Consider the following 24,937-nt stretch of genomic DNA (forward strand, 5'->3'; position numbering starts at 1 on the left):
CCTAGATAGGTTGGGCTACAGGGATGCACCACCATGCCCAGCTATTTGTTTGTTTCATTGTTGTTGTTGTTGTTGTTGAGACAAGGTCTCCTTCTGTAACCCGCCTGGAGTGCAGTGGCATAACCACAGCTCACTGCAGCCTCGAACTCCCAGGATCAAGCAATCCTCCCACTTCAGTCTCCCAAGTGGCTGGGACTACAGGCATGAGCCACTATGTCTGGCTTAATTTTTTTAATTATTTTTTGTAGAGACTGTATCTAGCTATGTTGCCCAGGCTGACCTCAAACTCCTGGCCTCAAGTGATTCTCCCACCTTGGCCTCCCAAATTACTGAAATTACAGGCGTAAGCCACTGCACCTGGTCTAAAACAAGGAATTTTTTAAAAGTCAAAATGGGCCAGGCACGGTGGCTCAGCTCTGTAATGCTAACACTTTGGGAGGCCAACACAGGCGGATCACCTGAGGTCAGGAGTTCAAGACCAGCCTGGCCAACATGGCAAAACCCTGTCTCTACTACAAATACAAAAATTAGCCAGGCGTGGTGGTAGGCACCTGTTACCCCCGCTACTCGGGAGGCTGAGGCAGGAGAATCCCTTGAACTTAGGAAGCGGAGATTGCAGTGAGCCAAGATCACCCCATTGCACTCCAGCCTAGGTGACAGAGCAAGACTCTGTCTCAAAAAAAAAAAAAAAAAAAAGTCAAAATGGGCTGGGCGTGGTGGCTCATCCCAGCACTTTTGGGAGGTTGAGGTGGGAGAATCACGTGAGGCCAGGAGTTCAAGAACAGCCTGGCCAACACAGCAAAACCCTATCCCTACCAAAAATACAAATATTAGCCCAGCATGGTGGCAGGTTCCTGTAATCCCAGCTACTTACAAGTCTGAGACAGGAGAATCGCTTGAGCCCAGGACGCAGAGGTTGCAGTGAGCCGAGATCACACCACTTCACTCCAGCCTGGGCAACAGAGCAAGCCTCTGTCTCAAAAAAAAAAAAAAAACAAAAAACAAAAAACAAAGGAGGCTGAGCGCCTGTAATCCCAGCACTTTGGGAGGCCAAGGCGGGCGAATCACGAGATCAGGAGTTCAAGACCAACCTGGTCACCATGGTGAAACCCTGTCTCTACTAAAAATACAAAAAATTAGCTGGGCATAGGGGCGGGCACCTGTTATCCCAGCTACTCGGGAGGCTGAGGCAGGAGAATCACTTGAACCTGGGAGGCGGAGGTTGCAGCAGTGAGCCAAGATCAGTGCCACTCCACTCTAGCCTAGTGACAGAGTAAGACTGAGTCTAAAACAACAACAACAACAACAAAAATAAGGCCAGGTGCGGTGGCTCAAGCCTGTAATCCCAGCACTTTGGGAGGCCGAGACGGGTGGATCATGAGGTCAGGAGATCCAGACCATCCTGGTTAACACGGTGAAACCCCGTCTCTACTAAAAAAAACACAAAAAACTAGCCGGGCGTGGTGGCGGGCGCCTGTAGTCCCACCTACCCGGGAGGCTGAGGCAGGAGAATGGCGTAAACTCGGGAGGCGGAGCTTGCAGTGAGCTGAGATCCGGCCACTGCACTCCAGCCCGGGCGACAGAGCGAGACTCCGTCTCAAAAAAATAAATAAATAAATAAATAAAAATAAAAAAGGAAATCTGAATAAACTGTAGACTTTAGTTAATAATAATTTTCAATACTGTTTCATTAATGGTGGCAAATGTACCATACTAATGTCAGATAATAATTGGGGAAATTGAATGTAGGGTATATAGGAATTCACCATATTATCTTTTCAATTTTTCTATACATGTAATGTTTCTAAGTTGGCTAGGCTCAGTGGTTCACACCTGTGATCCCAGCACTTTAGGAGACCAAGGCTGAGGATGGCTTGAGCCCAGGAGTTCAAGACCAGCCTGGGCAACATAGTAGGACTCTGTCTTTACAAAAATACAAAAATTAGCCAAGTGTGTTGGCACGCGCCTATAGTCCCAGCTGCTCAGCAGGCTGAGATGGGAGGATCAGTTGAGTCTGGGAGGTTGAGCCTCCTGTGAGCCATGACCATGCCTCTGCAGTCCACCCTGGGTGACAGAGTAAGACCCTGTTGCTAAAAAAAAAAGAATAAATTGGCCAGGCGCAGTGGCTCACACCTATAATCCCAACGTCTTGGGAGGCTGAGGCAGGTGGATCACTTGAGCCTAGGAGTTTGAGACCAGCCTGGGCAACATAGTGAAATGAAACCCTGTCTCTACAAAGAATACAAAAAAAAGAAAAAAATTAGCTGGGTGTGGTGGCATGCACCTGTGGTCCCAGCTACTTGAGAGGCTGACGTGGGAGAATCGCCTGAGCCTGGGAAGTCAAGACTGCAATGAGCTGTGATTGCACCACTGTGCAGCCTGTAATCCCAGCACTTTGGGAGGCCAAGGTTGACAGAGTGAGACCTTGTCTCAAAATAAATAAAATAAAGCCTACTAAAAATATATATGTATAGATATGTATGTGTATTTTTTATGTGTAGGTATATATACACATATATAAACACATGCTTCATTTTTTTTTACCAGGCCCCATCCTCACCATTCAGAGCTTGCTCTTTAGTTTTCACTAAAGGCAAATCCAGGGAAACTAATCTCAGAAGATCACTGACCACTGACTATTGAAATATAATGAAGTGTATAGTAATGAGACTGGCTGTCCATTAAAACATTACAACCTATCATCCAAATGAGTGCTGTCACTTCAAAATAGTCATTCAAGAAGCTTTTAGCCTTGTTTTAATGAGGACACTGCTCAAAACAAGAAGAATCTCCTTCAGAGTCTATAACACACAATGCAATGAATATTCATTATCTGCAGGTGGATTGGATTTATGCAAATAGCCAAAAGAACTCAGGCCAACACTGATGAGTAAATGGGGTGGGAAATCTGGATGGTAAATGTGTTTCAAAATTTTTTGGATTTTTGAAAGATAGTATGGTGCATATACAAAATATAAAGCAACAATCCCAACGCATCTGGACAGCACCCAGTAATCAAATAAATTAATATTTATGCAATGACATATATGACTATTCATACCGTGATAAGTGAAAGATGGAAAAGTGAAAACTATGAATAACTTTTTTTTTTTTTTTTTTTTGAGACGGAGTCTCGCTCTGTCGCCCAGGCTGGAGTGCAGTGGCCGGATCTCAGCTCACTGCAAGCTCCGCCTCCCGGGTTCACGCCATTCTCCGGCCTCAGCCTCCCGAGTAGCTGGGACTACAGGCACCCGCCACTTCGCCCGGCTAGTTTTTTGTATTTTTTAGTAGAGACGGGGTTTCACCGTGTTAACCAGGATGGTCTCGATCTCCCGACCTCGTGATCCGCCCGTCTCGGCCTCCCAAAGTGCTGGGATTACAGGCTTGAGCCACCGCGCCCGGCCAACTATGAGTAACTTTATGTAAGCTTAGGTCAGGTCCTGCCACAAAATAAATTCAGTTCAGATTAGGTTTCATTGTCAAATATGTTATGAAAAAGATTTTGTTTTTTGTTTTTGTTTTTGTTTTTTTGTTTTTTTGAGACAGTGTTTTGCTCTTATTGTCCAGGCCAGAGTTCAATGGCGTGATCTCGGTGATTCTCCTGCCTCAGTCTCCTGAGTAGCTGGGATTACAGGCGCCCACCACCACGCCCAGTTAATTTTTGTTTTATTTCGTTTTGTTTTGTTTTGAGACCAAGTCTCAGTCTGTCACCCAGGCTGGAGTGCAGTGGCGCGATCTCGGCTCGGCTCGCTGCAACTTCTGCTTCCCAGGTTCAAGCGATTCTCGTGCCTCCGCCTCCGAGTAGCTGGGATTACAGGCACGTGCCACCACGCCCAGGTAATTTTTGTATTTTTAGTAGAGATGGGGTTTCACTATGTTGGCCAGCTTGTCTTGAACTCCTGACCTCCGGTGATCCACCCACCTCAACCTCCCAAAGTGCTAAGATTAAGGGCATAAGCCACCATACCCGGACAAGCTTTTGGTTTTCATAATTTTTTTTAATTTAGAAATTGTGAATGAAGGATTTGCAGACCACGAATATTTGATGAAGGCAATTCCAGAGTTTTGAGAAGGAGCACTCCATTCCACATACTCAGTCACCCAAGCTAGGAGCCTGAGGGTCATCCTAAACCCTCATTCTCTCCCCTCAACCCTCAGTCAATCAGTCAAGTCCTGTTGATCTTATTTTCTATCTTTTGAATCTGTTCTTCCCCCCATGCCAGTGCCTTGCCATCTTTCAATTGAGAGGGTCCTTCAGTTTTTTTCTAGCTGAACTTCCTACTCTTTTTGCAGCCATAAATCCTTCCTCCACTCTGCTCCTAAGTGCAGATCTGACCATGCCATGAGTCTTTGTTTCCAGAGTCTTTATGGTTCCAGTAACACCACAGGATGAAGTCCAACATGCTTAGTATGATCTAAAACTCAGATGCAAAGACACAAATAGCTATAATAATGTTATTCAATGTTTGTTACCAATCTGTAATGAAACAATTCCAGAGATTAAGTGTAGCCGGGCACGATGGCTCACGCCTGTAATCCCAACACTTTGGGAGGCCAAGGCGAGTGGATCACGAAGTCAGGAGATCGAGACCATCCTGGCTAACACAAAACCCTGCCTCTACTAAAAATTCAAAAAAATTAGCCAGGTGTGGCGGCGTGGTGGGACTACTAGCAGTAGTCTTAGCTACTGGGGCAGCTGAGGCAGGAGAATGGCGTGAACCTAGGAGGCAGAGCTTGCAGTGAGCCGAGATTGCACCACTGCACTCCAGCCTGGGCAACAGAGCGAGACTCTGTCTCAAAAAAAAAAAAAAAGAAATTAAGTGTAAGCATTTAGAAAGTTTTATAGGAATTTGACAGAGAAATTTTATATTTATTGAATCTAACAAAATGGTAGTTTGTTTTTTGAATAATTCACTTTTAGTGCATTCTATAAAAGTAGTGGACAATAATAGATTGAAAATGTTTTAAAAATTGGTCCTTAACCATACTTTGAGAAGCACTGGTCCATAATATTTTTAATGTCATGTACTTGTACACCTCTCTAGGCTCATTTCTAACCACCTCCACCCACCACCCAGCAATAATGAACAACCTTTTATAGTTTCTGAAACATATCACTCTGTTTCATATCTCCACCTCCATGGAAATGCACTTTCTGGCCTCTCTGACTTGACTTCCCTTCCTCCTGGAAAATTTTTTTTTTTTTTTGAGACTCACTTTTTGCTCTGTGGTGCAGGGATGCAGTAGTGCCATCAAGGCTCACTGCAGCCTTCAACTCCTGGGCTCAAATGTTCCTTCCATCTCAGCCTCCTAAAGTGCTGTGATTACAGGTGTGAGCCACCGCCCTGGCCACTCCTGGAAATCTCAAATTGACTGCATCATCACCTCCTTTGGATGCCTGTCTAAACCAAGGCCCCTCACAACTCCAAGCAGAACAGATCACTCACCCTCTTATACTTTGGTCATTGTTTATACCCCCATTATTGCACTATGTTGTAATTATTTGTTTATAGGTCTATTTCCCTATTAGTCTGTGAGTTCCTTAAAGGCAGTGGTTAGGATTATCTGTCTTTCAGGACTGAAACATTTCTTGTAAAATAACTAACTCGAAGGACAACATTCCTTAGATGATAAATTCTGGCATGTTACTGAAAGAGAAAAAAAGGGATCATTATTTTACATTTTTCTATTACCAGCCAGGATTTCAGCCTACTACCTTTTGCATCTGACTCTGAATTAACTTACCAGAATGGTGGACATTTTAGAAGGCCAAGGAGCCAGACTTGTGGGACTCACTGGAAACTTTACAAGGGAAAGAGATATGGAAAACAAATGTCTCCACTTAAACAGTTTTGCCCAGGCTCAGTCCCTTTGGGAGTAAAATCTGTGTCACCTGCCCTTTCAGAGTTGCACAGGCCCGTGAATAGGATCAATTCATTCATTTCAGAGGGTCCACCAGATAACAGGCTGGAGAGCTCCTGGGTTTTGGCTGAAACAAGCAACTATAATTGGAAACGTGTACAAAGAGCAATGAGGAGGCCACCGAGGGGTGGGAGGAATTAATTCTGCCTGAAGGAGTGGAAGGGGTCCAGGAAGGAGAGGGTGAGCCAAACCTTGCTGAGTGAGTCGGATCTGGCCCAGTGGAGACGTTGGGGGAGGAGTGAGCAGAGCAATCTGCTAGATGAAAATCTACACGTGCGTAGGGACGACAGTCTCTGCACTCCTCTTCCGCCCACTTTCCTCCCTTTCCTCGCAATCGTTTCCCCTTTTCTTGGAAAACTAGGACTGAGGATACTGTTTCCCTTCACGGAGGAGACCAGTACAGATAAAGGGAATATTAATCCTTTTTATCACGAGACCAGTTGCTCTGCTCTGTGTGTCTTTGAGAGCACTGGGGATGGAGGGAGCAGGTGAGTCAAGCAAAGAAGTGGTCCTTCTTTGAGTGAGCCAAGGGGACACGGGAGAACAGGGCCCATGCAGGAAACAAATGAAAATTTTTGTATTTGTCCCCACTCCCTTTTTGTCACCACTCCCCGCCCGGCCCTCCCCCCCGCCAAAACACACACCTGTCTCTCTATGTTTTTCTATAGTTTCCCATGGTCTCCGTCTTTGTCTTTGCCTCTTTCCCTTTGCTAAAGGCTGGAAATTCCTTGTTCTCAACGGAAGGGAGTAGGAGGGGAGTTGGGGGTGGCAGGAGTGGGCGGGAAGAACAGACATCTCGGCAGCTCGGGCTGCGGGCTGCGGGGGCGCTCTGGGCCTCTGGCGGGCCCTGACAAGTCAATGATTTTTTAAATAGGGGCTCATATACAAACCTAGAGAGAGAGAGAGGGACACAGATATACAAGTGGATATAAAGAAACATATAAATACATAATCTCAGGTACAGAGACACAAACTGGCAGTAGCGTCTTAAATATGCTTAGCATTCTACAATTTAGAGAGTTTTCCTGTACATTCTCTCATCCGAATCTCACGACAATCTTGAGAAACAAGGACACAAAGACACAAACACCCAGTAGTTTCACTCTCACACACCGGGTCACACCCGGACCCCCGCGGGCTCCCCTAGGGGAGTGGGCAGGCCCCTTCTGCGGAATTTCTCTTCCCTCGTCCCTCTCTGGCCGAGCACCCCCTCTCCCAGGACCGGGGAGTGGAGAACTCAAAATCAGCTCCTCCCTCCTCCTCTTTCCCGGACCAGGACCACGACCCGGGCGACCGGCGCCCAGTAGGTTGCCGCCCACTTGCTCACGCCCTACTCCGCCTCCTCCTTGGGCGGGCGTCTCCCAGATCCCAAGGCTCAGCACCGCCCCAAGGGGGCCGGGGTGGGAGGGAGGGGGGCGCCTCGAGCAGAGGCTGCGTGGGCGGAGGATGTGCGTCACGGGGAGCGTGGGCTGGGGGAGGGAGGGGGCACGTGGAAACCCGGGGCCAGCGGCTGGCAGCCCGGGATCCAAAATAACCTGAGATGGGGAGGGAGGGAGGGAAGGGGCGCCCACACCCCGTACGGGGTCGGGAGTGTCCCCTAGGGGAGCCCGTCTAGCCGCGCCCTCCAGTTGCGGGGCGGGGGATTGGGAGACGGGACTCTGCTCGTTCCCACCACCCCCACTGTGTTTGGCGCTTAATAGGATGAAGAAGGGGACCTGAGCAACTGAAATCCCCCCACCAACAACGCGCTCATTCTCCCCGGACCCCACAAGGCGGAAAGGTCTCCTCTCTAGGCCAGAATGTAGAACCAGCCCCAGCCCACGGCCTCCACGCCCCAGCCCCTCAGAAGTGCGGACAGAGGAGAGGGGCGGGGCGGGGCTCAGGTTTCGGACTAGGGGAAACCTCACCTGTGGCCAGTCCGCTGGCTTCCCTTTGTCCCCCACCAGCCCCCCTTTCCCTGGGGCTTAGAGCCTTTGGGCCGGGCCCTCAGAGCCCCCGCCTCCCCCAACAGCCCTCCCAGCCGTGGGCGGGAGTGCAATGCGAACCAGATGGGGCTAGGAGAAACCAAAGGGGGAGACGGTGGTGGGTTGCAGGGGGTGGGGGACTAAGCTCCTTCAAGGCGCTCCTCCCTCCAGCTCCGCCGCAGGAAGTCACGTCGGAGGCTCCCGACCTCTTATCTTCCACTTGACTCTCGGGCGAGGTCCCTAATAGACGGCCCCAGGAAGGGTATCGTCTTTGTCACAGCCTTGCCACACAAAATTCCCAAGCAGGGCCTCATCCTCAGCAAACAGAGGACAAGTGGAGGAATCCCTGCCTGACCTACGCGCTGACAAAACCCGATGCGTCTAATCAACACTTGCACCTAAGTGGTGGCATGCAGCATAACCCCCCCATCCCTGTTTCCCAAACTTTTCCAGGCTAGCATGGAGGCCTCGGTTTCTGAAAGCTGCCCCCTCAGATTACTCCACTGGGGGACTGGGGAGGGGCGCGGGGATATCTAGGGGATCCCTGCAGAACCCCACGCTCTCAGGCCTGCCTTAAGTGCACACATATTATGGGAGTCAGATGCACACACAGGAGGAGCCGCACACCCCAGCCTTCGCGAACTTTTCCCGACTGACTCCTAACATTCACAGGTCCAGCACCACAAGGCCTGAGTGTGGGCAACGGGCGTCCCCATAGTTGTTTAGGCGCGTGTGCACGTCCGTGCGCTTCTTTGTGTACTTGTGCGTGGTTGTGAAACTCCTCTCAACTCGGAGGAGTGGGGGAGACTAGGAATGTCGCCGGCAGGGCGCTCACGTGGGTACGTGGGCGCCAAGAGGGCCGGCTGTGCATCCGGCGTGGGCGGCACAGAGCGACCTCCCCCCGCCCGCTGGGTCCCCAAGCCCGCCCTCCACAGCCGGGCCTCGGTCACCTCGGTCCCCAATTCGGCGCCTCGGCTCTGAATCCCCGCCCCCGCCTCCTGCTCCACACCCCCTCCCCCCAGTCTCCGCCTCTCCCAGTCTCTAAGCCGCGGCGTCTCCGCGGCCGAGAGGCCCTGGTGCCCGCCCCCCGGCCCCCGCCCCCACCCCCGCCCCCGGCTCTGCCCACGCCCTCCGCCCGCCAGCCCGGCAGCCAGCGCAGCGCCGGGCCTCGCTCCCCGTGCGTCCTGCGGGGGCGGAGGCGCGGAGAGGCGGCGAGCGCAGCCGGGGAGGGTGGGGGGGCAGAGGCACAGACAGAGGCGCGGAGGCTCGGAGAGAGAAGACGTGGAGGGAGGGACAGAGCCTGGACAGCGGTGGACACGGCATCGTGCGCGGGGCAGAGTGCAGCACGCAGCAGGCGCCGAGGGCTGGGCACCGAGAAGAGCAACCCGGGTGGTCTCCGGCCGTCCATGCACAGAGCGCCTTCCCCCACAGCCGAGCAGCCGCCGGGCGGAGGGGAGAGCGCCCGCCGGACCCTGCAGCCCAGACTCAAGTTAGTGGGCAAAGGGAGGCAGCGGGGAGTGGAGATGGGTGGAGCTGGACTTGGGAATGGGGTCCAGAGGGCGGAGGTCGAGGGGAGGACGTGGGGAAGCGGGACGGGGGTGGGGGGTGGAGACTGATGGAAAAGGGGGTGCGTCTTCGAATTAGGGGGCCCTGGGAGCGGGCAAACATCTGATGAAGCTGGATATGAAAGAGTAGTACCTAAATCTCCATTCCTGGTTTACTCTGTGGGCTCTCTCTGGCCTAAGTGCCCCCTGTAAAGAACGTGGGAGCCTCCTAGCACCAGGGAATGCCCTGGAGCTCGAGCTGGCGTCAGTGCGGAAGGTGGGGGGACGCTCAGTTACCTCAGTCCCTCGTTGGCACGGAGCGCGCGGGCCCCCGGGGTCCAGGAGAAGGCGGTGCCTTTGAGTTAAAGGAGCATCAGCTGGGGGAAGGGGGGTGACGAGGGAGGCAGGGAGGCCTTAGGCAGTTCCTTCCTATATCTGTCCCTTTATTCACAGAGTGGGGAGGGGAGTTTCAGTGTGCAGCCCCTTAAGCAAGAGGCCTTGAGCCTCTCCCCTACTCCACTTGAAGATGCGGATGGAAAATAAGGGAGAGGAGAGTAGGCGGGAGCCCCTGGGCGGTTTTCGCCCACAGACGCTACCACTGTGGGAGTGTGTGTGGGCGGAACGGCCCCGGAGCAGAACAATTGCGCCCCTCCCCCTGCCGCAGCCCCTGAGCTGAAGGAAAAGGCCGACCGAGGAAGTGGGGAGTGTCACTGCTAGGAGAGGGGCCACTGAGGAGCACTGGGCAGCCTGGAAGGGTGGAGAGGTCCTGGGGGGAGAGAGGAAGCGTGCTGGTTAAGAATGCTTAACCAGGCCATTCTTAACCAGGCCGGGCGCGGTGGTTCACGCCTGTAATCCCAGCACTTTGGGAGGCCAAGGCGGTTGGATCACGAGGTCAGGAATTCGAGACCACCCTGACCAACATGGTGAAATCCCGTCTCTACTAAAAATACAAAAATTAGCTGGGCGTGGTGGCGGGCGCCTGTAATCTCAGCTACTCAGGAGGCTGAGGCAGGAGAATCGCTTGAACCCAGGAGGCGGAGGTTGCCGTGATAGCGCCACTGCACTCCAACCTGGGCAACAGAGCGAGACTCTGTCTTAAAAAAAAAAAAAAATGCTTAATCCCTCGGAAAAGCTGAGCGGAGAAGAGCAAGGCACCACCTGGCTCACTGAGTGGGAAAGCCAGGGAAGGTGCCACACCCTCCCTCCTAGCCACCTGGGGCTGTGGCTCCTTCACAGGGAATGAAGCTGGCCAGCAGCGTCCACTGTGCGGGAGACAGGGGTTCTACATTCACTTTAGTATAGGCGACTTCACTTTAGTGTTGAGACTGTTGAGTGTTTAGAGTGGAAGGTGAGGATTGTGTTTTGGGGGAGAGGGAGGTCCAGCCATCCGAGGTCGGTGCTGGTTAGCCTCAGCGCTCAAGTTCTTCTTACCACAGACCAAAAAGATAAAAGCTGAAGATAAGGTTTAAGAGGCTTCGACTCCTGCAGACACAGGGCACTGGTTTTTGGGGCTTCGGGCCAGTCTAGGACAGCACTGGCTTGTCCATGCCTCTGAGCAGTGCCTGATTCTCAGAGTCTGTACTCAGACCTGGGCACTGCGCAGGACAGCATCCAAATGAGAGAAGGGAAGAAAAGCAGGCAGGGAAGAGGGAACAATTGTTAGTGTGGGTTGGTACCCAGTAGGGGACTTGCACCGACTGCCTCTCTCTTGTGCCCCTCCTTCTCAGGCCCAGTGCCCGAGCCATGGCACTGCCTCGGACGCTGGGGGAGCTGCAGCTGTACCGGGTCCTGCAGCGCGCCAACCTCCTTTCCTACTATGAGACCTTCATCCAGCAGGGAGGGGACGACGTGCAGCAGCTGTGTGAGGCGGGTGAGGAGGAGTTTCTGGAGATCATGGCACTTGTGGGCATGGCCACCAAGCCCCTCCATGTCCGGCGCCTGCAGAAGGCACTGAGAGAGTGGGCCACCAATCCAGGGCTCTTCAGTCAACCAGTGCCTGCTGTTCCCGTCTCCAGCATCCCGCTCTTCAAGATCTCTGAGACTGCGGGTACCCGGAAAGGGAGCATGAGCAATGGGCATGGCAGCCCAGGGGAAAAGGCAGGCAGTGCCCGCAGTTTTAGCCCCAAGAGCCCCCTTGAACTTGGAGAGAAGCTATCACCACTGCCTGGGGGACCTGGGGCAGGGGACCCCCGGATCTGGCCAGGCCGGAGCACTCCAGAGTCGGACGTTGGGGCAGGAGGAGAAGAGGAGGCTGGCTCGCCCCCCTTCTCCCCCCCTGCAGGGGGAGGAGTCCCTGAGGGGACTGGGGCTGGGGGGCTGGCAGCAGGTGGGACTGGGGGTGGAGCAGACCGACTGGAGCCAGAGATGGTACGCATGGTGGTGGAAAGTGTGGAGAGGATCTTCCGGAGCTTCCCAAGGGGGGATGCTGGGGAGGTCACATCCCTGCTAAAGCTGAATAAGAAGCTGGCACGGAGCGTTGGGCACATCTTTGAGATGGATGATAATGACAGCCAGAAGGAAGAGGAGATCCGCAAATACAGCATCATCTATGGCCGTTTCGACTCTAAGCGGCGGGAGGGCAAGCAGCTCAGCCTGCACGAGGTGAGAACCCCCAGGCCTCCTAGGATTGACCTTGACTCCCGGGCCTCCAGCCGCTTACCTCTGCAAGTTTCTACGGTCTCCAACTCTGTTTCATTACCCCTTGACCAGGACCCCAGGCCCTGATCCCCTCCCTGACAGGCCCCCACCCCAGCGGCCGCAGTGCTTCCATCCTCAGCTGAGGGGGAAGCAGAGATACAGGCCGCACCAAGCTGTTCAGCTCCTTGTCACTCAGGACCTCACAGAAGTGGAAGAGGCCCTGGGCATTCCTAGGAAGCTGTGGGTGCTGATCTCTGTCTGTCTTCCTCAGAAAGCTCCCATGTAGTGTCAAAACCAAAGCAAGCATCTGATGGATGGGCCTCATTTGTCTGATGGTGAAGGGGTGTGAGGAGGTTGGTGAGGCAGCAGGGGAGTTCAAATTCTGACTCTCCTGGCTGCCCTCTCTCCACAGCTCACCATCAATGAGGCTGCTGCCCAGTTCTGCATGAGGGACAACACACTCTTATTGCGGAGAGTGGAGCTCTTCTCTTTGTCCCGCCAAGTAGCCCGGGAGAGCACCTACTTATCCTCCTTGAAGGGCTCCAGGTGAGACCCCTTCCCCAGGTCCTTCCTGGACTGGAATCCTGCTATGGAGTTAGATTATGTCCTAATCTTCAGCTCAGGCAGCTCTAGGCCTGCTTCCCGCCCACCTGGATGTCCTGCTTTTGGTCAAGTCAGCTTGTCTCAGGTCTGGTCTCTCCTCCCATCCATGTCGGGTCCCCCCAACCCCCTACAACAATAGGGCCTGAGCTAGAGACTCTTTCTCGGCCAGCTTCTTGACAAAGGTTTTAAATAACACATCTCTGGCCGGGTTCTGTGCTCTGCCCGTCACATGGCCCTCATCAGCCTCACCCACTTTATTCTTATCCATCTTTTCAGGCTCCACCCTGAAGAACTGGGAGGCCCTCCACTGAAGAAGCTGAAACAAGAGGTATGTTTTCCGGGGTGCATGTAGGGGCATTGGGCAGCCTTCCCCAATCCCCTCCCTTGCCAGGTCTTCATTTCCCCATTTTGGGCATCCACAGGTTGGAGAACAGAGTCACCCTGAAATCCAGCAGCCTCCCCCAGGCCCTGAGTCCTATGCACCCCCATACCGCCCCAGCCTGGAGGAAGACAGCGCCAGCCTGTCTGGGGAGAGTCTGGATGGACATTTGCAGGGTGAGTGTGCCTCAGAATACTTTTCTCTTCATTGAGGGTGGGGGAGTAGGGGAGGGGTTGGGGGGAGGAGTGAGCCAGGAGGCAGTGCCTGGAACAGGGTTGGGAAGCTTGGCTGGAGGGGGGGCAGAAGGGCCTGTGGGCTGGCTGTGTGGTTGAGGGTGGGGGTTCCATTGGCTGCAGCCCCTTACCTGACCAGTGCCCATGCCCACAGCTGTGGGGTCATGTCCAAGGCTGACGCCGCCCCCTGCTGACCTGCCTCTGGCATTGCCAGCCCATGGGCTATGGAGCCGCCACATCCTGCAGCAGACACTGATGGACGAGGGGCTGCGGCTCGCCCGCCTCGTCTCACACGACCGCGTGGGCCGCCTCAGCCCCTGTGTGCCTGCGAAGCCACCTCTCGCAGGTGAGGCAGCCAGCAGTGCTGTCCCCAAGCACCCCGGCCACCCAGGCCCCACACAGCAATTCTGGTGTCCTGGGGCCAGGTGGGAGGAAGAGGGATATAGTCATCAGAGCGGGCAGTAGGAGGGCTGGGCTCCAGCCAGCCAGGCCTTGGGGTGCGGTGAGGCAGACCCTGCCGGGCTGCTCCCACCTTGAAAAGTCTGGTCCTAGTGTAGATCTGTGAAAGGGGAACTGGGGAACGGGGAACAGAGAAAAGAGGATGAAAGCGCAGGAAGGAGGAGCATCAATAAGGGAAGCTCAGATGGCACTTCCACCAACCCAGGAGTGGGGAGCAGGCTAGGAGTTGCGGGGATGGGGATGGGGATGCCCAGCTTGGAAGCAGAGGAGCCCAAAGCAGTGATGCTTTGTGTGTGGAAGGGGGAAGAGGGAGTGGGCAGGCAGAGGGCTGGGCAGCCGCTGGGCTGAGAGTGACGCAGCAGACAAAGCCACCAACCCTGGCTTGGTATTTTTAAACTGTGCGTGGGTGGGAAGTGGGGGCGGGGACTGGAAGGGGGCCTCTTCTTGAGGGAGGAGCTCGGAGGCTGGCTTCCTGTGCTCCCCCTGATTTGGCTACCAAAACACTTGGGGGGCCATGGTAGGGTGACCTGGGAGGGGCCTGGGAGGGGGCCAGGGATGAGTGGGGGTGGCAAAGCTTGGGAAGAGGGGGAGGGGAGAGGTCAGAGCCAAACCACCCCCGCAGCTCCTGACAGAACCAGAAATTCCAGCACAACGGAGGAGGCGGGAGAGACAGAGAAAGAGAGAGACACAGACAGAGACAGAGCTACACACAGCCAGAGAGGGGAGGGGGCTCACACACACAGGAATGGAACCCCCCATACACATGCAGTGGGCAGGAAGCAGTAATTCAACAAACGGAGCCCATCTTCACAACTTTCTTTGCCCTTGCTTCTGTTCCCAACCACTTCTGTCTGCAGCCAGTCACCCTGCAGTCTCCTAACTGCCCCCTTTTCCCTGCAGAGTTCGAGGAAGGGCTGCTGGACAGATGTCCTGCCCCAGGACCCCATCCCGCACTGGTGGAGGGTCGCAGGAGCAGCGTGAAGGTGGAGGCTGAGGCCAGCCGGCAGTGAGGGGTGGACTGGTGTCTTCAGACCCAGGACCTCAGACTTCTGGCTCACACAGACCCCCATGCTCTCCATCCCCGGAATATAGTCACAACCCTGGATCCTTCCTCTGCCCTTCTCCTGCCTCCCCACCTGCTCCATGGGCATAAGACTGTGGGGCTTCAAGCAATAACAAGCAGGGGCCTGGAGAGAGGACACAAGGAGGGTGCGTGGTGCCCTCACCCCTGCCCAGAGCGAGGGGGCAAGGACTCTGCCTCCAGGGCATCTGGGGTTCTCCCCTCCCTCACACGACACACTCCCATTCTCTTTAGGTTTGCACCAGTGGTGTGAGCAGTTGGACTCAGTTTGGACAAGGGGGAAAGGGGGACTTCCCTGGGAAGGTCCAGCAGCTAAAAGTGGCAACATTTGCCCCCAGAATTGGGGGCCTGGGAACACTGGACCTGCTCCTTCTTCCCTCTCCTTCCCCGTTTTTGTGCTTCTGGTTTGTTTCTTTAATTTAACAAGTGCTGCAGTTTGCCCTCCCATTCCCATCTATCCCCCAAGTCCTTTGCAATTTCCTCCCTCCTGCCCTACATGGGGGCGGTGGGTGTGGGATCCCTTCACTGGCCCCCTTGGGAGGCCTGGGTTGGACTCAGGGTCTCCTCCAGCTGGGGGCTGGACCGCAGCACCTATCTGAGCAGTTACAGCGTCTTTCTTTTCAGATTGTGTACAGTAGATTATTTATTTTGTTATTTTGGAATAAAATTTATTTTATGGCTTAGGATCTATGACCCCTGCCTCGAGAGGGAGAAACGGTGACATGGGATGGGGGAGTGAAGGGAAGCTGGCAGTGGATAGGGCAACAGAGAAGATACAGCAGGCAGGGCCCCTTCATACACTGGAGGGCCACATGGTCAGGCCTGGACCCAGACTCTCACCCTGGCTCCCAGGCAGCATTGGAGATACGGAGCCATATGTAGATGTCACAGCCACTTGGACCCACTTGGGCACAGTCAGACTCCAAATTCAGAGTATTTTTGGGTTAGCATATGTCAGAGAGGCCAGCACACTTGCTGCTGTCTTCTGTGCAATGTCTCACACTCCCAAATTTGTGTTGTCAAACAGGCAAAAGCAGACACATGTTCTATGTGGTCATGCAACTAACATGCCAGCTATACATTAACATAGGTACATACACGTTCACACAGCTATACATGAAGAAACTCGGCCCTTGTACTTTTGCATAGTCTCATACACATATCAGAAGCCTCCACCTCGCTAACAGGAATTTGGGGCTTTGGGAGATTTTTTAATCAGGGCAAAACTTGTATTGGTAACCACATGTCCAGACTCCTCCTGTGCTCCATCCAGGGTCCCTTGAGCTGCTTCCCATTCCCCCAGGGCTGAGACCCAATATCCTCTATCCCTGGCCTCTAGTGTAAATATGTCTGTATGTTCCTGCCTAACCATCCTAGGCCTTGGGTCAGAGTGGGCGGAGAAGCCTTCCATGCCCTAACCTGTACTCCTACCCAGCCCACCTCCTGCTCAGCCCCATCACCCTCAGAGAGCTCTGTATGTGTGTGTGCGTGCGTGTGCGCGCTGCAGGTGTGGGCATGTTGGGGCGTGTCTCAGAGCCTGAACTTCCCTTCCAGTCAGTGCTGGAAGGAGGTGGGCAGGGGAATGATAGAAAGGAAGGAGTGGATTGGCTCCACCCACCATGCATTCTCCTGTCTTTTCCTCCTGACCGAGAAGTAGGTGGGGATAGGAGGGCACCCTCCCCATCTGCTGCTTGGCAGGGCATGAGTAAGTGTCCAGAGCAGGTCTGTGGGGGTAGTAGAAGAGCTGTCTCTCTGGGTTCTCCCTCCCGGCTGGGATCACCAACTGGGGTTGGCCCTTAGGTCCATGTGGGACATTGAGATCCCAGATTGCCCATAGTGGGAGGGTTGCAGGAGGGGCTGGGCCCCCAAGGACCCTCCCCCCGATTCCCCTTGCCCCTCCAGGAGAAGCTTAGTGAGGTCCTGTTCAGTGGGAGGCAGCAGAGGAGGGAATATGTCTTCACCAATCCTACAAGGAGATGGGAGAAGCAGTGGAGTAGGCATGGCGCCCACTCCCCTAGATGCCACCCAGCCTCCACTACTAAGCTGCCACTCACCAAGTGCCCTGAGAAAACGCTCTCACTGGCTGGCTCAGGCAGCTGTCTTCCACCATGGTCACATCTGAGCAGAGCAGGGGGTCAGGGCTGGACACAGCATGCTCCTGAGGCTGGCATGGCAGCAGGCCCCTGCCAGGAACCAGCAACAGAAATAAGGAGGGAGGGGCAAGGCCAGGAAAGAAGAGGCACATGGGGTCAGGAGGGGCCTTGTCACTCACTGGGGGTGAGGCTGGTCAAAGGACAGGCTCATCTGGCCCAGGCTGGGGGGCATCTGCAGGTGAGGCCTAGAATTAGGGAGAGCACAGTTAGAGGAAGGCAGGCTAGGCAAAGGCAAAGTGGTGCAAAGTCAGGACCACTGAGTGAGGAAACAAGCTCCAGCTCCTTATCCTGACTTAGTAGTGGCTTTGGGCAAGCTATTTCTATGCTCTGAGCTCAGTCTTCTCGTCTGTAAAATGTGTGTGTTACGGGGGTGGATTAGCCAATTTCTAATGTTTCTTTGGACTCTGAACTTTGATAGTTCTTAAGTCCCCAAGTCCTCACTCCCGCCTCACCTTCTGGGAGGGGAGATGTTGTGCCTTGACTAAGAGTTAATAAGCACCTGAGTGTTATACTTGGGGAAGAAAAATGTCTAGGCCATCTCAAGGCCAAAACAGATGAGTAAACAAAAATCAACACAGCAGAGAAGTGACAGTGGCTCTCAGGGGCAGGACAGAAACAGTCATGCACCACACAACGACATTTCTGTCAGCTACAGACCACAGTGGTCCCATATGATTATAATCAAGGCCAGGCAGAGTGACTCACACCTGTAATCCTAACACTTTGGGAGGCTGAGGTGGGAAGATCACTTGAGCCCAGGAGTTTGAGACCAGCTTGGGCAGTAAGTGAGACCTTGTCTGCAGAAAAACCTTAAAAAAGAATTAGCCGAGTATCCTGGTGCACAACAGCATGAGGATTGCTTGAGCCCAGGAGGTAGGGGTTGCAGGGAGCTAAGATTGCACCACTGCACTCCAGTGAGTGAGACCTTGTCTCAAAAAAAAAAAAAAAAATTATAATCAAGCTGAAAATTCGTATCACACAAATATTTACCATTATGTAACTATTTCCTTATACTGTTCAGAACGGTATCATGCTGCTCAGGTTTAAAGCTAGGATCAACAGGCTACACAATATAGCCTCAGTGTATAGTAGCCTATACCATCTAGGTTTGTGTAATTACACTCTATGATATTCGCATAACTATGAAACTGCCTAAGGACAGAAAATGCTCTTTCATTAAGTGATCCACGACTGGACTTACACAGCTTTTGCTATGAGCCAGGCACTATGCTCAGCTTTGTAAGTGTTATGAACTCATTTAATCTCCAAAATAATGCAGTGACGTAGGTTATTATTATTAGCATTATTATCCCTTATTGGGCAGATAAGGCACCAAAGGCTAAGTAATTTGCCCCAAACCAGTAAGTGGTAGAGCTAGAATTCAAACCTAGGCAGTCTGGATCTTAACTACTATCCCCTCATTAGAGTGGACAGAAGAGAAGAAAGGTTGTTAGCATTTGGTGCTCCTTTCTCACAGAAGAGCCTCTTCTAACAATTCGAATGCCCACCCCCTTAGAGTGGGATGGTATCCCCATGAGGTTTTTCACTTACTCCTGGAAGGCTGACAACACATTGACTGATTCTTCTGGGGAGAGGCCTTGATACGGGGGGATGGAGTGAGAGTGTGGTGGGTACACCTGGGGCCTAGGGAAAGAAAACAGACCCCCTGATGCCAGCCCTTCTGGACACCACCACACCCTGCTTTTGAACGGGTGTCCCTTTCATGGAAAGGAAAATTCCCTGTTCAGCCCCCAGTGCCAGCTCTCCCAGCTGCCCATGCTAAAAGCCCATCTGCACAGACCACTCCCATTCCTGTCTTTCCAGCTCCTTACACCATATCTGGGCCAAGCTGCATGCTCATGGAGGAATCAGGGGCCATTCCAAGGTCATAAGAAGGCACCATGGTAGGCATCTGGAGCTCTGGGGTAGGAAGTGGCTGGTCCCTGGAGGAGGGAAGGAGATACATATGACTGACCAAGAGTTGATGCCACCCCTCCTTCCTGCAGATAAGCACTAGATCCCTAACCTACCCACTGTCCACACCACCACACTCACCTTTCCACGGTCATCTTGATGGTAGCTGGGACATAACCCCTGCCATCCTTACCCATCTGTTCAGCTGTTGTGAGAAGGAAAAGAGAGCCATGGAGTGCTCTGGAGTTAGGGAGGAAGGGAGGTGGAAAAGGTGGGCATGGATGATGGGGAAGTAAGAGAAGCGCAGCTATGTAATAGGGAGTGACATCAGGATGACACAGGCAGGCAGGGAGAGGAGGGCAGCGGGGAGCAGGGAGGAAGTGGGTGACAGGAAGGAATCAGAACTGCCAGTTCCAGCTCACGCTTGTAGTGGCTCCGGAAAGCCTCATCCTTGGGCTTCTTGGGATAGAGGTTTTTGAGCTGAGCAAGATCCCGGATTCGGTCCCCCAGTGAACGAATGGACAGGTCTTTGGCAGAGAATGGCTGGATGTTCTCTATCTGTGGAGAGCCTATGGTAGGAATGAGACCCTGAGATCCCCCTGTTCAGACTTTCTTCCCCTTCCCCAACCCCCACCACAAGACCTGTTCTCACTCCACCAAGGCAAGAGGGAGAGGACGTAGGGTGGGGCTCCTGAGGGAGCGAGACCCACTAGTCTCCATTCCCACAGAGGTCACGGTGAGAAGGTGAACATTTAGACCCCAGAAGGAAGAAGAGAAGCTGGAAGAACTTCCTAAAGATCAGGATCAGCATCAGGAAGGTCAGGACGTTTCATTCCCAGAAGAAACCCCAGAGGGCACAGGCACAGAGACATAGGACTGGCTGGGGTGGCCTCACCATCCTGGCCCCGGATGACGTGGGCAATGGTGATGCCCCCAATCTCTGAGTCGCTGAAGCGGAGGAGAAAGGTTCCGTCGGGCTCGTTGAGAAGAAGGCTAGTAACGTACTGTTTGCTGATGAAGCCGATAATCAGCCTGGCCGGGATGAAAGAGAGGATGGGGCATGGGCAGTGAGTATGGAGGTGACTGGGGTATGGCTGCTCAGACCACCCAGGGCGGGGACTCACCGGTCAGACCAGTAGCTCCGGAGACAGCGTTTGGTGAGGTCCAGGACACCATCAAACCACTGCCAAAAGGTGAAGCCACGGCCCAGCAGGATCTCCTAGCGGGAGAAGGGAAATGGTGTGAGCCAAGAGAGGGCCAGAGCTGGAGCCTGTTTAGGGCAGGCACTGAGCTGTGAGTGCCCTCATGACAGAATCACAGGGCTGAGGGATCGGACCGAACCTGAGACTCCATCAATGACAACGACCAATCCTCATGCTTACATGTGCCAGTCACTATTTCAAGCCTTTCCATGTATTTATTTGCTCTTTATAAGGCTATGGAGGTAGGGACTATAATAATTCCATTTTACAGATGAAGAAATGGAAGTCCAAAAACGTCGAATGACTTGCCCAGGTCTACACAGCTGGTAAGAGGCAGAGCTAGGATTTAAACCCAGGCATTCTGGCGCTGGAGCCCCTGTTAACTACTGTGCTACACCCTCTCCCTAAGGAGGTGTGGCAGAGGTGAAGCCCAAAGGAAGGTAACCTGCTGGGTGTGACTGTCTTGCTCCCTTTTGCTAAAACACACTCTGGTCACATGAGCCTTTCTTTCTTCTCTTTAAAGATTCTGTCTCACACTAAGAAAGAAAGAAAGAAAGAAAAGAAGGAAGGGAAGGGGAGGGGAGGGGAGGGGAAGGGAGGGGAAGGGAGGGGAAGGGAGGGGAAGGGAGGGGAAGGGAAGGGAAGGGAAGGGAAGGGAAGGGAAGAAGGAGGGAGGGAGGGAGGGAAGGAAGGAAGACCAAAAATTAAAATAACGTAATATAACATAAAATCAAAGAGCAAGAGTCAGAAATATGTAGTTCTGTCCTAGCCATGGCACTCACCTGCTTTGGGACCTTGAACAAACTACATAACCCTCTGAGCATCAGATTCCTCATCTGTAAAATGGGGATAATAATAGTATCTACCTCAAAGGAATGTCGGGAGGCTTAAGTGAGATAACATACATAAAGTGTTAAGCACGGTGCCTGGTATATAATAAGCTGTCAACACGTGGTAGCTGGTATTACTGCACATGTCCCTATGGGATTTTGTTCAGTTTAGACAGAATCTCATTCTGTCAGCAGGCTGGAGTGCAGTGGCACAATCTTGGCTCACTGCAACCTCTGCCTCTCAGGTTCAAGTGATTCTCCTGCCTCAGCCTCCCAAGTAGCTGGGACTACAGGCATGCACCACCATGCCCAGGTAATTTCTGTATTTTTAGTAGAGACAGGGTTTCACCACGTTGGCCAGGATGGTCTTGATCTCTTGGCCTTGTGATTCGCCCTCCTCAGCCTCCCAAAGTGCTGGGATTACAGGTGTGAGCCAGCCTGGGCCTTTTTTTTTTGATATGGAGTCTTGCCCAGGCTGGGGTGCAATGGTGCGATCTTCCCTGCAGTCTCTACCTCCTGGGTTCATCTCCTGCCTCAGCCTCCCGAGTAGCTGGATTACAGACGCAAACAACCATGCCTGGCTAATTTTTTGCGTTTTTAGTAGAGACGGGGTTTTGCCATGTTGGCCAGGCTGGTCTCGAACTCCTGACCTCAGGTGATCCACCCGTCTCGGCCTCCCAAAGTGCTGGGATTACAGGCATGAGCCACCATGCCTGGCCCCCTTCTTTTTTTTTTTTTTTTGAAACAGTCTTGCGCTGTCACCCAGGCTTGAGTGCAGTGGTGTGATCTCAGCTCACTGCAACCTCCGCCTCCCGGGTTCAAGTGATTCTCCTGCCTCAGCCTCCCACGTAGCTGGGATTACAGGCATGTGCCACCACAACTGGCTAATTTTTGTATTTTTAGTAGAGATGGAGTTTCACCCTGTTGGCCAGGATGGTCTCGAACTCCTGGCCTCAGGTGATCCGCCCACCCCGGCATCTCAAAGACTGAGATTACAGGCATGAGCCACTGTGCCCAGCCAGGAACAATTTTTCCAATGGGTCAAAGTCACTTTGAATCAGAGCTCTGTTTACACACAACCTGGGTGAGTCATGCAAGTCGCTGGTAAAGAGAAAGGACAGATGACCCCCAGACCAAAACCACAGGGATGTCAGAGAATGCATCTCTGGAGCCAACCCCCAGACCTGGGGTTTTTCCTCCCTGGTCCATGACAGGCCTTCCTAAAGGACCTGAGAGGGCACTGTGGAGACTCCAGCGGAAGGTCCCTGCGTGGAGGCTGAGCAGGCCCTGAGTGCCTGAGGCATGAAGAGCTTGGGGGTGGGAGGTCCAAAGGGCAGGAGAATGACCTTGTTGAACTGTGACCAGGACACAGAACGGTGCTGGAAGGCCTCCATGCTGAGGCTGTTGTCATTGAAGATCTTCTGGGCCAGGAAGAGGAAGTGCTCTGGGAGCAGCCCCCGGTTGGTCCCCACCTCAGCCATGAACTTCAAGTTCAGAGTTTCACACATCTTCTCCCAGGGCACCCGCTCAGCCACCACAAAGGGCACGCGGTCCTGAGGAGAAGGGGGAAGAAGAGAGCATCAGAGGCTACCGTCTTGTTCTTCCTCAGGCCGGCCTTCATCCCTCCCACCTGCCTGTGGCCTGCCCATCCACAGCACCTGATATCGCTCACGAACATGCTGCTTTTTCTAGGTTACAGTGCTGTGGCCTGATAGTTGTTAAGACTGGGGTGAAAAGAGGTCAGAAGTACGAAAATAGGCCCATGAGAAGGTGTTAAGGTCACACCCATTTAAACATGCCTGCCACCCCATCAACAGGCCTGCACCACTGCCCATATTAGAACCCACCCTGCCCCTGTTCCCTCCAACTCCAGGAATTTCCTCACCATCTCAGAGAAGGCATTGTCCCACAGGATGGTGGCTTTGGCATTGTTGTCTTGGTTGCCATGGACGATGACCACCAGGGGCAGAGACAGGGCCTGAAGAGGGTGAGGACAGGGGTTTCTTTTCTTTCTTTCTTTCTTTCTTTCCTTTTTTTTTTTTAAGATAGTATCTCACTCTGTTGCCCAGGCTGGACTGCAGTAGCACAATCTCAGCTCACCGCAGCCTCAGCCTCCAGGGCTCAAGTGATCCTTCCACCTCGGCCTCCTGAATAGCTGGACCTACAGGTATGGACCACCTAATCCAGCTAAGTTTTTATTTTTTGTAGAGATTGGATCTCCCTATGTAGCCCAGGCTGGTCTTAAACTTGCAGGTTCAAGCGATCCTCCTACCTTGGCCTCCCAAAGTGCTAAGAATTTTTTTTTTTTTTTTTGAGACAGAGTCTTGCTCTGTCACCCAGGCTGAAGTGAAGAGGCGTGATCTCAGCTCACTGCAACCTCTGCCTCCCGGGTTCAAGCGATTCTCCTGCCTCAGCCTCCTGAGCAGCTGGGACTACAGGCCTGCACCACCACACCCAGCTTATTTATTTATTTATTTATTTATTTATTTATTTATTTATTTATTTTGAGACGGAGTCTCACTCTCACCCAGGCTGGAGTGCAGTGGCGCGATCTCGGCTCACTGCAAGCTCTGCCTCCTGGGTTCACGCCATTCTCCTGCCTCAGCCTCCCAAGTAGCTGGGACCACAGGTGCCCGCCACCACGCCCAGCTAATTTTTTGTATTTTTAGTAGATATGGGGTTTCACCGTGTTAGCCAGGATGGTCTTGATCTCCTGACCTTGTGATCTGCCCACCTTGGCCTCCCAAAGTGCTGGGATTACAGGCGTGAGCCACTGCGCCCGGCCAATTTTTTTATTTTTTGTAGAGACGGGGTTTCACCATATTGGCCAGGCTGGTCTTGAACTCCTGACCTCGGGATCTACCAAAGTGCTGGGGCTACAGGCCTCCCAAAGTGCTGGGGCTACAGGCGTGAGCCACCACGCCCAGCTGGACAGGGGTTTCTTAATAAAGCAAGAAGTTTCCTCAGGGGGCTGGCTCTGAGCACTCAGAGAAGTTACTGGACTCACACATCATAATCAAAAAGTTCATGCCATGTTATTAAAAGTTTTCTGAAGCTCAGTCAGGGCCTCACTCTAGAGAAGTGGTTATGAGTCACTGCTATGGAGCCAGACCTCCAGGTTTCAAATACCAGCTCCAACACTTAGCTGTGTGACTGGGACAAACTACTTAAACTGTGTCTCAATGTCCTTATCTATAAAATGAGGCTGATAATACTGCCTACCTCATAATGTTACTGTGAAAACCAAACGTGTGTGTGCTGGCACACATGTGCGTGTGTATCATTTAATAGAGAGACCTGGTCTATAGGAAGTGCTTCCTAAGTGTTTGCTGCTATCCGCTACCATTCCCTGCCCCGTGTGCTCCATGTTCTTGCTTCACCCCACTCACCCGGGCCCCAGTGTGCATGAATCCCAGACACATGGGGTATGGGGCAGTCACAGGAGGTGAGGGTCCAGAGACCCTGTGTGTGGCATTAGAGAAGGACTCGGGGTCCCAGATTGGGGTAGGGCTGGGCCACGGTTCACCTGGAGCTGGATGGGGAGTTTGCCGGGGCCAAGTGTGAAGGTGGCAGAGAAGAGCACAGCGCACTTCTCCTCTGTGACAGACTCAGTGCCCTTCCGCTCACACCGCTTGATCTTCTTGAGAAGCTGTGGGTGGGGTGAGGGAGAGCAAGGGCGAGTGCATGAGGACAGAGACCGCTCCTCTTGGGCTTCCCGACATCCTCTCCAAGGAGAGTCCCATAGTCTCCTAGTGGTGCCCCCCTCACTGCCCACTGCACCCCAAAGCCCCTCACCAGGTTCTTGAACAGGGCAGAGCAGCAGTTCCCAGGAATGCTGTTCTCCAAGGGCACAGTGTTGTTGATGATTTCTCCAGTGCTTTCTCTGCCAGGGGAGGTCAGAGTGTGAACAAGCTCATCTCACTGTGGCCAGGTGTGGCGACGCGCTTGAGTGCATGAGTGAGTGTAGACTACCCATTGTTGCCAGCCCTAAATCTCCACGTCTCTGTTTGGGTTCT

General features: G+C 53.2%; 2 protein-coding genes across 9 annotated transcripts in view; one reads left to right on the forward strand and one right to left on the reverse strand.

Moving 5' to 3' along the window:
- Nucleotides 1-8,921: 8,921 nt before the first annotated feature.
- Nucleotides 8,922-15,508, forward strand: NAB2 (NGFI-A binding protein 2). Of its 2 annotated transcripts, XM_025401883.1 has the most exons (7): nucleotides 8,922-9,375; nucleotides 11,158-12,031; nucleotides 12,480-12,613; nucleotides 12,947-12,998; nucleotides 13,093-13,225; nucleotides 13,437-13,628; nucleotides 14,642-15,508. In XM_025401883.1, exons 1-7 carry the CDS (start codon nucleotides 9,293-9,295, stop codon nucleotides 14,749-14,751), a joined length of 1,578 nt encoding a protein of 525 aa, XP_025257668.1. In that variant the 5' UTR covers nucleotides 8,922-9,292; the 3' UTR covers nucleotides 14,752-15,508. The 2 variants fall into 2 exon arrangements, with proteins under 2 accessions (XP_025257668.1, XP_025257669.1); XM_025401884.1 differs by lacking the exon at nucleotides 13,437-13,628.
- STAT6 (signal transducer and activator of transcription 6) overlaps nucleotides 15,440-24,937 on the reverse strand; it is a 35,733-nt gene continuing 26,235 nt past the window's right edge. For 5 of the 7 annotated variants that reach the window (XM_025401882.1, XM_025401880.1, XM_025401881.1 and 2 more), the window contains 13 exons: nucleotides 24,717-24,804; nucleotides 24,448-24,570; nucleotides 22,807-22,899; nucleotides 22,268-22,474; nucleotides 20,014-20,108; nucleotides 19,785-19,921; nucleotides 19,312-19,458; nucleotides 19,031-19,094; nucleotides 18,808-18,918; nucleotides 18,527-18,619; nucleotides 17,095-17,160; nucleotides 16,877-17,005; nucleotides 15,440-16,788 (listed from right to left, as the gene is read on the reverse strand). In XM_025401882.1, the coding sequence (XP_025257667.1) occupies nucleotides 16,599-16,788; nucleotides 16,877-17,005; nucleotides 17,095-17,160; nucleotides 18,527-18,619; nucleotides 18,808-18,918; nucleotides 19,031-19,094; nucleotides 19,312-19,458; nucleotides 19,785-19,921; nucleotides 20,014-20,108; nucleotides 22,268-22,474; nucleotides 22,807-22,899; nucleotides 24,448-24,570; nucleotides 24,717-24,804 (1,543 nt within the window). In that variant the 3' untranslated portion in view covers nucleotides 15,440-16,598. Of the gene's footprint in view, nucleotides 16,789-16,876; nucleotides 17,006-17,094; nucleotides 17,161-18,526; nucleotides 18,620-18,807; nucleotides 18,919-19,030; nucleotides 19,095-19,311; nucleotides 19,459-19,784; nucleotides 19,922-20,013; nucleotides 20,109-20,873; nucleotides 20,928-22,267; nucleotides 22,475-22,806; nucleotides 22,900-24,447; nucleotides 24,571-24,716; nucleotides 24,805-24,937 lie in introns of all 7 variants that reach the window. The other 2 variants (XM_025401875.1, XM_025401878.1) reach the window with 2 other exon arrangements.

Source organism: Theropithecus gelada, chromosome 11 (assembly GCF_003255815.1).
Source record: "Theropithecus gelada isolate Dixy chromosome 11, Tgel_1.0, whole genome shotgun sequence".
Taxonomy (NCBI): domain Eukaryota; kingdom Metazoa; phylum Chordata; class Mammalia; order Primates; family Cercopithecidae; genus Theropithecus; species Theropithecus gelada.